This window comes from Anguilla anguilla, chromosome 4, assembly GCF_013347855.1.
Source record: "Anguilla anguilla isolate fAngAng1 chromosome 4, fAngAng1.pri, whole genome shotgun sequence".
Classification (NCBI taxonomy): domain Eukaryota; kingdom Metazoa; phylum Chordata; class Actinopteri; order Anguilliformes; family Anguillidae; genus Anguilla; species Anguilla anguilla.
In genome coordinates, this window is record NC_049204.1 from 43,951,418 (window position 1) to 43,963,571 (window position 12,154).

The 12,154-nt window shown below is 40.4% G+C and overlaps 1 protein-coding gene across 2 annotated transcripts in view; it reads left to right on the top strand.

Annotated features, from left to right (window-relative positions):
- phex (phosphate regulating endopeptidase homolog, X-linked) overlaps positions 1 to 12,154 on the top strand; it is a 103,277-nt gene that overhangs the window by 39,826 nt on the left and 51,297 nt on the right. For both annotated transcript variants that reach the window (XM_035414430.1, XM_035414431.1), the window contains exons 4-5: positions 8,685 to 8,768; positions 10,766 to 10,992. In XM_035414430.1, the coding sequence (XP_035270321.1) occupies positions 8,685 to 8,768; positions 10,766 to 10,992 (311 nt within the window). The remainder of the gene's footprint in view (positions 1 to 8,684; positions 8,769 to 10,765; positions 10,993 to 12,154) is intronic.

Here is a 12,154-nt window from a genome sequence, read left to right on the forward strand (position 1 = left end):
AGAGCTCAGGTTGTATCCATATGGCCTGGTGATATTGTAGGAGGTTAACTGAACGAGTAGATGGTATGTCATAATGCAGTCCATACATTCGGTGAACGGCAGGTAGATGTGGTGCGAAGGCAATAGTTGAGAAATAAATGACAATTATTAGTGGGCAAATAAGCATGTATAAGAAATTTGCTTCAGGTGGGGTTTGAACCTGTGACTCAACGATCTGTAGACCATGATGTTACCACTGAGCCACAAACTAACAAGCTGTAGAAACTAGTAATATATATTTTCTTGGGTAAAAAGATATATGTCCAGTTTGCCTGTGTATGTGACATTTTGATTGGCTGGTGTAGGTGAAGGATTGGTTGGTGTACGTAAAATGGCCAATGGAGAGACTTATTCTTTGTGGGCTAGGAGGGAGGAAAAAGAAGGATAAACCGCTAAATCCCCTTAGTTTGGGGCTTTGTTGTGTGGACATATGAAGTTGTTATGAATTCTGTCTGTTGAAATGGGGTCAAAATGTACCGAAATTCATGTTCTTAAGGTTTGAGAGTCTGTGGCTGTTGCGGTTATTTCTGTGGGGAACCCTGAAAAGTGCCAAATTCTCAGTGCTGTATAGGTATAATCAGGGGTTAAATTGGGATTTGGGAGGTGGGTGGAACCTGAGATCCGGTGGCAGGTGGGTGAAAAAAAGTACAAACCAATGAATGTCTCAGCTCAAAATAGATATATCTTTAATGTATTGTGCACATAATTGTAATTAAGGAAAACAATGTTTTAAAAAGAATGTATACTATTGATGCAAGCTTTCACATAAAATATTTCATGTTTATTGAGTGTCATTAATGCTGAGAATTTTTTACCCACAAAAATAATCGGTCATCCTCCTCTTTCCTCCCTTTCTTCCTCCTTTATCCATCTTTCTTAAACTGTCAAATTGAAACAAAATAAAAACAGCGGCGACTGATGAGCTGAAAATTGGTGATGCACAAAACTTTCCATTAAACTAATCATTGATCTCAAACTGTTTTAATTAATTTTCAGTGATTAACAAGCATGCAAACGATCGGACTACGCAATTGGAAAGGGACACACAGCTTCCTCGCATTGCGTTAGGGAGATTAAATGATAAATGCGATTTAGAAAAATCCGTTTTAATCACTAAGCAGTGGTGGAACCTTCCCCTGATTTTCCTTGAGTATCAATGCAATTAATCCACAAAATAGACTACTCAATAGCAATATTATCATATATAGCCTGCTCTCCCCAAATAGGCAGTTTTAACGAGTAGCCTTATAGCCTACATTTATTTTCATTTGCAGTACAAAATTGTGCACATTTTTAATCAACATTATTTGTGGATACATGCACTTCTTTCTCCGCACTCAGTTCATGGCAAATCTTCACTTGACGTATGCACGCAAGTTCATTCTATAAATAAGCCCCCTGCAGTTTCTATAGCCTAATGCGCAAATGAATAAAGCACTTTCACGTGGATGTAATTTGCCACACGGGCATTTATTAATCATCGGGAAATGATTGTTTATAGGAAATCCCTGTTTATTTCTTAACACAAAAACTATTCAAATGGCTAATACCCGTAGCCTAAAACAACATAAATTACTTACTCGGTTTAGTTTGTTTAACTTCTTTCATCATCCAATTTTATCAAAATCTTCAGAAAAGAAAGGAAAGGAATTTAGGCTAAATAATGTTCCCAAACACATGGGAACATTATTTAGCCTAAATTGTTAGCTGACCAGACCTGTTGAACGAAGTGAAAAAATAGTCTATCTCGCGAGGCTAGCTGACCAGTAACGTTAGGTCTCAACAGAGCTGAAAGTATCACCGGAGGTTATTGGCAAGGAAAACCAGACGATCCACTTGTCATGGGTCCAGGGCAGAACGTTTTTTGTTGACAGAGGAAGTAACGTTAGCACAGGAAATGAACTTTGCGTGCATGAACATGATTCGCCACATGAAATTAAAGCCTGCATGTTAATTACAATACGCGGGATCCAAAACTAATATTTGAATGCTCAAATTTGGGTTCGAACTTGAAAAAAAGAAAGATTTTCAAATAGTTGTCAAACTTCGAATATTTTGACAGCCCTACTACCTACCGCGTCCGCTTCGAAACAATCAAAACAATCAACGACATTTTTCTTTCTTTGCCTGTCTATATAAACGACTGTTCCTCCTGAGTCTTTTTTTCTTCAGATTTTTGATTGGTTGAGCAAGTAACTGGCTAGAGGGAACACATGGACTGGAGCATACGAAAAATGGACTGGATTGTTATCCTATTTGTAAAACTGCCGGTCAAAATGATTTATTTATTTACCAAAGGTGGGTGGACGCCCTCCACCCCCAATTTAACCCCTGGGTATAATATATAGATATGGGGCATACCCCGCCAAGGCATAACTTGGCTGGATGGCACACCTGCCATCCCAATGATGCAGATGATAACATGGTAGCTTGCCAGATATTAGTGGGTATGTGGATTATGTTTCTGAAACTTAACAGTAACTAACAGTAGCATGTCAAGCATGTTGCTAGGATGTCGTAGATGTGATCTGGGAATGGCAAGGAAGGAAGGAAAATCACAATTAACTAGCCCAACATTTTGCGGTGGCAGGTGCTGTAGATTTTATAAGCGATCCCATACACAATTAAATGCAAAAGTATTGGGGCAATGACAATTTGTGTGGTTTTGGATATTAAGTAAAATAGTGACTATGTGGTTGAAATGCAGTTTCTCAGCTTTCATTTAGGGTATTGTTATCAGACTCCAAATGCAAATTCCACAACTGAAATCAACTGTAAAGTTGCAAAGACACACAGCTGCCCAAAAAACACATGAGCAACCAACTGTCCAATTGTCTTTGCTTCCCTAACATGGGGGGACTACATATAAAAAGGGCTGTAATACCTACACATATCACACAATATAAATACATATATAAAATATAAATACCTTAAATTAAAGCTGACAGTCTGCACTTTAACCTGATATTCAATTTTCAATTTCAAATCTAATGTGCTGAAATATAGAGCTAAAACAATCAAAACTATGTCACTGCCCCAATACTTTTGCATTTAAGTGTAAGATATAATCGTAATTCCATCATCATGTAACAAAAAATATAACCATACATGATAAATAAATTCTGGATATCAGTAAATGTTATGATCTAGGTATGCTGCAGCTGCAGCTGCTATAGACTATAGCTGGTGTTCCCCATGTCTAATCCGATGAAAAAGACGTTTTCAATGTACAAAAATACCAAGTTACTTGCACATAGCCTACAAAGCAAAGTCATTAATTAAAATCTAGGCCTGCCATTAAAAGAAATATTCGCCATCTTAGCTCACACAAATTAAACAAGCAGTATTCCAAAGCAATGCTACCCAATGTTTCCTAAATTGTTTCAAGTAACTTTGTACTGTGAGTACAAGCATACAGTACATTAATGGGGCAAACACATGTGTGGATAGGTTTGTAAAATTCAATGTTTATTTAATAGGTCTCAATATATTAAATTTATCTGTTTATATGTATGTACCCCCCCCCCCCTTCTGAAGTGTGAATGATTATATGTTTCTTCTTATAAATGTTTGTTTGTAAATGTGATTACTACATGTCACTAGGGAAATGTTCCCATAGGGATAATGAAGTATTGCATGTATGTGTGTATTGTGTATGTATGTATGTACAGTACAGTATAGTACGTTGCAAATATACACAGACATTTTGTAAAATGAACTTGACAACCAAGTATAAACACATCTTTTCTGGAGGAATATCCTTTCTTTAGTTATTGAGCAGCAGTTTCATACATTCATTTAAATGTCTTGCATGAGCCTATTTTTCATATTTGACACTTTGATGTGACACAACGCTTGAATGATGACATTCTTATCAGATGGTATGATTAAAAAACACAGGGCCACATTAATTAAAAAAATGTGGTGTTGCAGGGTAGCTACATGAGCCTAGTTAAAAAGTAGTTATTAGTTAACAGGCGCTGCGGTGAATGTGAACCATTTTGACAATCGATATAGGTGACCTGGCGTGAAGAATCCTAACAAAATCCTAACAACGGAGAGCATGTCACACTTAATGACTGTCTTTCCTGAAAATCACAGGTATTTTTATTCTAGAAATGGTCACTCTACACGGCTTACAAAAGACTGGTAAATACAGGGGGTCACACACTACAGGATTCATGATCGTAATGAAATCAAGTTTGACATTCTTGCCAGAGTCACAGATGACCTTACGAACTGAGTTTCTAACAATGTCAGATTAAAAGACATTTGGTCACGGGTGCGCACACCGATCAAGAAAGACTGGGGATTTTTGTTGAGATTCTATTAAGACCTTGAAAATGAGTCTGCGACTACAAAATCCTAGCTAAAATTGTGTAATCTGCACTAGGCATAAGTTTGGGGTTTATTGTGTGGAGGTGTGAAACTGTTTGTGAATTCTGTCTGTTGAATGGGGTCAGAAGATACAGAAATGAATGTTTTTAAGGACTGAGAGTCTGTGATGAATGTGGTTATTTCTGTAGGGAACCTTGAAAAGTGCCAAGCTCTTGGTGCTGTATAGGTATGGGGCATACCACCCTACTAAGCCGTAACTTGGCGGGATGGCATACCTGCCATCCCAATACAGTATATCCTACAACTACTACACCCTGCTCCTGCTATATACTATTGATGCTGTTTCCCATTTCCAATATATCCTACAGCTATGATGTCCTGCTTGTGCTATATACTACTGCTGTTGCTTTCACTGCAGCTATGCCCTATGTTGATATACCCTATTTGTGTTCCATGCAGCAGTTATACTTACAGCAGTTATGTCCCACTGCTGAATTCACTACTGTAAGCTATAGACGCTTCCAACGGTAACAACATAAACAAACGCTACTGCGCATGTGCGTTGTTCTGGCCCTAACTTAACTTCCGGCAGACTTCCGCAAACAATCAATAACAACAGAGTCCCTTTAGACTATTTCTGATAACAAGCAAAATAAATTACAAGTAAATTATGTTAGCTAGCTATGGCAAGCCAGTATTATTTGGGGTTACCAGTCGAAGAAAAGAACCGTTACTTGGCCAAACTCAAATCCGATAACGTTACACTACCAGAAAAACAAGCGACAGAAACAGATAACTGTTGACAGTATTGCACCTTGCGGAGCATCATACATTCCTTGCATAATCCATAACTATTCTGGTTACATGCACATTCTTGTGTAAAAAGTGCACTCTTTCTATTACATTGCTTAAAAACGATGATTACATGAGACACAAAATGGGGCTAGTGCTGGGCAGCATGGGTAGCCAATGCAATTACTATAGGTATTTATTTGTATAGCATGCATTGATGGAAAAACATCGTGGCTCTAATAGTTTGGGTCATCATGCTAGGTTACCACAACAAAAAATGATCAGGCAATGTAACATTGTCAAGTCATTTTGAAAAAGGTATCATAACGTTCGTTCATACTCTATAGCGTATCAACTACTAGCATTGATCTAACGTTTCTGTGTATAATTTATACAATGTTACTAGCTACATTTAGCTAGCTAGCTAGCTACAATCAATTTAGTTAGCTAATTGTTCATAACTATTGAAGGCTTGTTACTGGTCAGCTAGCTATTATTAGCCATCGCTTATCATGAGTTTGTTACCTGAAACAAAGTCAGTGCTACAGTGAAAGCACCTATTCGACCACCTTCGTTCAACAGACAGGAAAACGTAAACTGATTTGCAACTATATATGAAATAGGTGAAATATCGGTAACAACCTGTACCTAGTTAAGTAGGAAAAAATGTCCTTGTTATCCTCCCGTGGTTATTTTTTCAACACTTTTACAATTTTTTTTTTGTGCCGGCAAATAAGTCAGAGGTGGTCCAGCCAAGCGGCCAAAACCAGACTTCGTTTTTGAAGCTCATTTCCTGGTGTTGTAGTTCCTGGTTGCTCACTAGCGCCACTACGGATGGCTCCAGTATAGGTGTTTTCATATCCGGTTTCCATGTAAGTCTACGGTACAAATGCGATCAAAATACAAAGTCAATAATTTTTTCTCAAAAGAACAAATAGTCATAATAGGTGTATTTTATTGGTCTTATGACTGTCCATGGGTCGATTTCATGATTTATTGCGTCATTTGGGCACAGTGCCAATATTTGTTCTGGACCAATGAGGTACAGCTTGCGTCACTTCCGGATTACTGCGGAGGACTCAGCTACAGTAGGGGCTACAGTCTATGGTCACTGGGGTGGGCGGTGGCGCTTCTTGGCCTTGCCATTGCGGCTCCGGCTACGGTCCGCCTGTGCTAAGTCTGAAAATGCAGGCATCCCATTTCGTGGTGATTTCATTATGGCGTGTGCTATTTACAGCTGCTCTAGACGACCATAAAATAATCCTCCTCTTAAGTTTTTCGGTATCCAAGTCATTTTTACTATTTCCTTTAGCCTACTTAACCAAATAATTACTTGGCAGAAAGCGTAATCAGCTTGCTATATTTGGTAGTCCAGTAGTAGCCTGTGCTAAAACAGTTCGCAACTTCGGCTACCAAGCCATTTGACTAGCTAGCTAACCTTAACCGGCAAACATTCAATCTGTCAAACGTGTTTGGCGGCTTGTCAGTCGTGTACATTCCGTAAATGTCTACCTGGGCCATGCTTCACGCATGTGACAAAGCTACTATAATCCCGATTTTGGGATAAACACTTTTTCAGTTTCACAAAGCGAATTAAGAGTTTCAAGGTTCATTTGCTGAATATACAACACACGATGAAATCACACACACAGAATTTAACGAAATTAACCATCTTGGCATTTAGAAAGGAACATGTTTTTAGCATTTAAGAGACCGACAAGCTAGGCATTTAAGACAGTGGTTCTCAGAATAGGTTCTGGGGGCTCCTTGCGTATATTGGCTTTTCTCCATTGGTTTTGATGATTTACAAGAAAAAAATAATAGCCTAATAATAATTAGAAATTCAACGTAGGCTACATTATTTTTCTTCATGCACCAGGTGGAAAACTTGCCGTACAAAGTGCGTTGTCATATTTACACGCCTGCAGATCAGTTATTAAAATACTTGGTAGATTTGTTAATCACCGCTGAGTGTTAATTTTTGTTCGGTAGAAAGTGATTTGCGAACGATCGGTCAGCTAGCGTCACCCAGCAAGTGAACACCACAAACGGCGATGGAGTAGCTAGTAGTAGCAGGCTCATTATCTGACTGGCGAAAACCTACGACGATAACTTGCTCGGTTAACAGATCTACTAGACAGTTATACGAAAATTTGCCTAGTCAAATCACCAGTAGCCTACACATCTCCGATTGATTGACCATCAGTGTAGTCAATGTTCTTCCCCTGTGGTTCATATTGCTAACGCGTGAGCTAACCACGGACAGCCTACCTAGCTCACTGGCAAGCTGATATGCTAGCTAAGCATATTCGTTTTGCTGAGAAACATAAATTGAAAATAACTGAACATAGCCTAATTGTATTTTTAATGTCATACATAACGTGATTACATGACACAGTACAGTCACGGATGGAAATTAAACTCCGTAAACATCTGATAATATATTTTAAAACATAACGGCAGACAGTCAGCTAGCCTCGTTCAGGTTGAGGGGCTTTTCCGCACCGGACTGTCAATCAAATTGTAAAAATCACAAGACCGCTTAACTCTATGGTTTTGGCTCCAAATCGAGAAAATGGCCGCGCCCGCCATTGAGCTTCAAAACGTGTTTTAGAGACCCACGGAGAGTCAATGGGTGACGTCACAGTAGCTGTGTCCATATTTTTTACAGTCTCTGGGTCCAGCGCTAGCTTTTGGTTGCTAAGGGGACGTGTATCCACAACCCTATATAAATGAATGGAACTTAACATAAATTTGCTAGCATACTGTACACGTGTCCTGTCTTGCGTATTTGAGGTTAATATGAGAAAGGGTGGTCCCTAACAGCACGTCTAGGAATCCGTACATATTCACTGTTGTAACTCAAGTCACAGGACGCAAAATAGCCGTTGGGAAAGCAGTTTGAAAGTATGAAGCAACGTCTGCGCCATTGGCTTTAATGGGTCACGATGAGATAATTACGAGCGTGTTGCTTGTCTTAAAGTTGATATAGTAAATAAGCCTGTATTAGTGTTACTAAATGTGTATGTATGATGTTGGTTTATTTATTTATACAGTTTATTATGTGTATTTTTACAGGACTTACATTTTAATAGGTAACGATGTGCAATTATTTCTCAAAAATACGAAGTAACAATGGGCAAGCACCAGCTATAATAATGGCAGGGATTCAAGCAATTCGTTTCACAATTCCCTAGTGGGGTTACAAAGTTAAATAGTGTATTTTTACAAATTTGGGAAATGGCATTTGTTCCAAGTTGCACCCCACAGCACAACAACCTGAGCCCAACGTCAGTCTGCTCATCAGTTTAACTTTCACTCCGTTTGTAATCGGTGCCATATTAGCCAGTAAACACAAACCCAATAATAAACAAACACAGACCGGAAGTTAACTTAGGGCCAAGCGTATAACCTTGGCAACACGCGTGCGTCCGATGAAAGCGTCTATACCCTGCTGCTGATGTACCCAAATTCTGCTGAATTCTACAGTTGTTATGATTTTGTGCTGTTTTCAGAGTTGCTGGAGGGTCCTATACTACCAGAGGACATTGAAGCAGTGACAAAGGCAAAGGTGCTGTACCGATCCTGCATGAATGAAAGTAAGCGATCCGTTAGTGTGGTAATATCAGGACCTGAATGCAAATGAACAATTTCTCGGGTCTGTTGTAACTATAAGTAAGCAGGAAGTCACAAACAATGCCAAAAGGTTGATGGCGGAGTCATACAAAAATATCATAGGGAGTGACTATGTGAGTATTGGTCCTCACAGATTCTGGGCTGCTGAGTGCTCCAGATCTGTGAAGCACTGTTTGTTTACTGGACATGTTGTTGTTCTGGCTTCTCAGAGCGATTTAAGAGAAGAATTAAAATCAACTTTTCCCTGACTGTACTCATCTTTCAGTGCCCTCTCTCTATATGCTACCTCTCTCAGGGTATAATGTAAATAGACAGGGCTACAAGATGTTTAAATCTTAATCAGTTTGGAGAGGTTGTGGGAAGCCTCTGTGACATGCATTACACTCAACAGACACCCGAGTAAAACTCTGCAGTTTATACCAACGCAGGCAGTTCTCATTAGAGACACATCCACTGCAATTTCAATGCATAAAAATCTTTTACTGAAATAAAGATTTAAGTAAATGATTTGTTGAACAGATTTTTAAAGTCAGTCCAAAACTATGTAAGCTCTTTTATACATCTGCCTGATTTTAGCTTATGGACCACTGCCCATATGTCTCCAAAGATTAAAGGCATTTATTGCACTGAGGCAGTTGGCTTTACACTGGCATAGCAAAAAGAATATAGAGTTCCTCAGACAGTGAAGCAGCTCTTATTTTCAGGCTTAATTAAATCATTGTCCAACTCAACAAATGAACTTGTAATAAAAAACAACAACAATAAGCTAATAGAAGAGTTCCACTAAGGCTCCATAAAGTTTTCATATTGGACATTTTTATGTATCAGATGAGACTAAGAATGATATATTTATACCTCATACTGAGAATATAGGTTAAGATTATGATTTTTTCCAGTTACTGAATATGATGCGTAGGTAAGTATTTCATTGTGGATGCTACTATATCATAATGCTGAGTGTGTATGAGGATAAGTCTGAGGGTGTTGATTTTGCTTGGTTGTGGAGTGTGGGTGAGTTCAAGGATGATGATTTATCCTGGCTATGGTGCTGTGTTTGGGTGAGTGCGAGGATGATGATTTTGCCTGGCTTTGGTTTCTCTGCATGTGGGTGAGTGCGAGGATGATGATTTTTCCTTACTGTGGTTGCTGTGTGTGTGGGTGAGTGCGAGGATAATGTTTTTTCCTGGCCGTGGTTGCTGTGTGTGTGGGTAAGTGCAAGGATGATGTTTTTGTCTGGCTGTGGTTGCTGTGTGAGTGGGTGAGTCCAAGGATGATGTTTTTTTCCTGACTGTGGTTGCTGTGTGTGTGAGTGCGAGGATGATGTTGTGCCTGGCTGTGGTTTCTATGTGTGTGGGTGAGTGCGAAGATGATGATTTTGCCTGTCTGTGGTTGCTGTGTGAGTGGGTGAGTGCGAGGATGATGTTTTTGGCTGGCTGTGGTTGCGGTGTGTGTGAGTGAGTGCAAGGATGATGTTTTTGCATGGCCGTGTTTGCGGTGTGAGTGGGTGAGTGCAAGGATGATGTTTTTGCCTGGCTGTGGTTTCTGTGTGAGTGGGTGAGTGTGAGGATGATGTTTTTGCCTGGCTGTGGTTTCTGTGTGTGTGGGTGAGTGCAAGGATGATGTTTTTGCCCTGTTGTGGTTGCTGTGTGTGGGCAAGTGCAAGGATGATGTTTTAGCCTGGCTGTGTTTTCTGCGTGAGTGGGTGAATGCGAGGAGGATGTTTTTGCCTGGCTGGGGTTGCTGTGTGTGTGTGGGTGAGTGACAGGATGATGATTTTGCCTGGCTTTGGTTTCTCTGCATGTGAGTGAGTGTGAAGTTGCTGTTTTTTCCTGGCCATGGTTGCTGTGTGTGTGGGTGAGTGCGAGGATGATGTTTTTTCCTGACTGTGGTTGCTGTGTGTTTGGGTGAGTGCGAGGACTCTTCCTGATTCCCTGGCTCCTCCTCTGACTCTGTCCTGCAGCGGCACTGGAGGTGGAGGACGCAAAGCCTCTGCTGAAGGTCCTGAAGCAAAAGGAACTGCACTGGCCAGTTCTGGAGGACTCCCTGGGCTCAGCCTGGCAGTGGGAGGAGAGCCAGTTCAATCTGCTGCAGACCATGGCCCAGGTCCGCACCCAGTTTAGCAAATCTGTCCTAGTGAGACTCTACGTCTCCCCCGATGACAAGAACTCCAGCCAGTACATCACTAAGGTGAGCCGCACACCATAACCAGTACGTAAATCATTACGGTGAGCCTAGAATCATAATGAGTGCATTATCATTACACACTTCCAAATTGTCACCAGTACATTCTCAACATGAGCCTATGATAATCAGTAAGCACAGATACTGTAGTCTAACCAGATGGTCAGGTTCTGCATTCCTTCTGTCACCTCTACTTTTTAATGAAAAGAGGTTCCAGTTCATAATAGTTTCTGGCGCTATATTACAGTTTATGAATGTCTCTAAATGGTGTGCCCAAGGACAGACCAAGGACAGTTTTGTCCTTGGCTATGTGATTTAATGAGTATTTATTAGATAAGTCACTATAATGTGTCTGCTTTAATGGTAGGAATACTAAACTTTTAGAATACAGCACTGTATTCACGTTAAGAATATACAGCTGATTACTTGGTAGATCTGTTGTAGGGGTGTGCATGTAGGGCTGTATGTGGATTTCATGCAACCCCTTAATTGTTGTAATTGAGGTATAATTTTATTTTTAAATTTTATTTGTTTAACCTTTATTTACCCAGGGTAGGTTCGCTGAGCATGGATGCTCTTTTGCAGCAACGCCCTGCTTCACACTCATACACATTCACACCTGGGAGCTGCCCAGTACACCCACAATCCTCTATTGTTGGCCACTGAGCAGCTCCACTGGAGGGAGAGAACATTTTTTAGCCAGTTAAATCAGGGGATGATCAGGGCAAGTTTTTTTGTGAGAGCCAGATCTGGGATTTTAGCCAGGACACCGGGGAACCCCCTAATCTTTACAAATAGTGTCATGGGATCTTTAATGACCACAGTGAGTCAGGACTTCGGTTTTTAACATCTCATCCGAAAGACGACATCTCCTACAGCACAGTGTCCCGTCACTGCACTGGGGCATTGGGATTTATTTGACCAGAGGGAAGATTGCCCCCTGCTGGCCCACCAACACCACTTCCAGCAGTAACTCAGTATTCCCTGGTGGTCTCCCATCCAAGTACTAACCAAGCCCACACTCGCTTAGCTTCAGCCAGTCGGCAGTAGCAGAGTGCATGGTGCATGGTGGTATGGCTGCAGAAGCTCTGGTGAGAAGCTAGTTAACGTTTTCTAAGTAGCTTGCTGTTGCAAGTAGCCTCCCATATTGTAATATGCAAATACACCT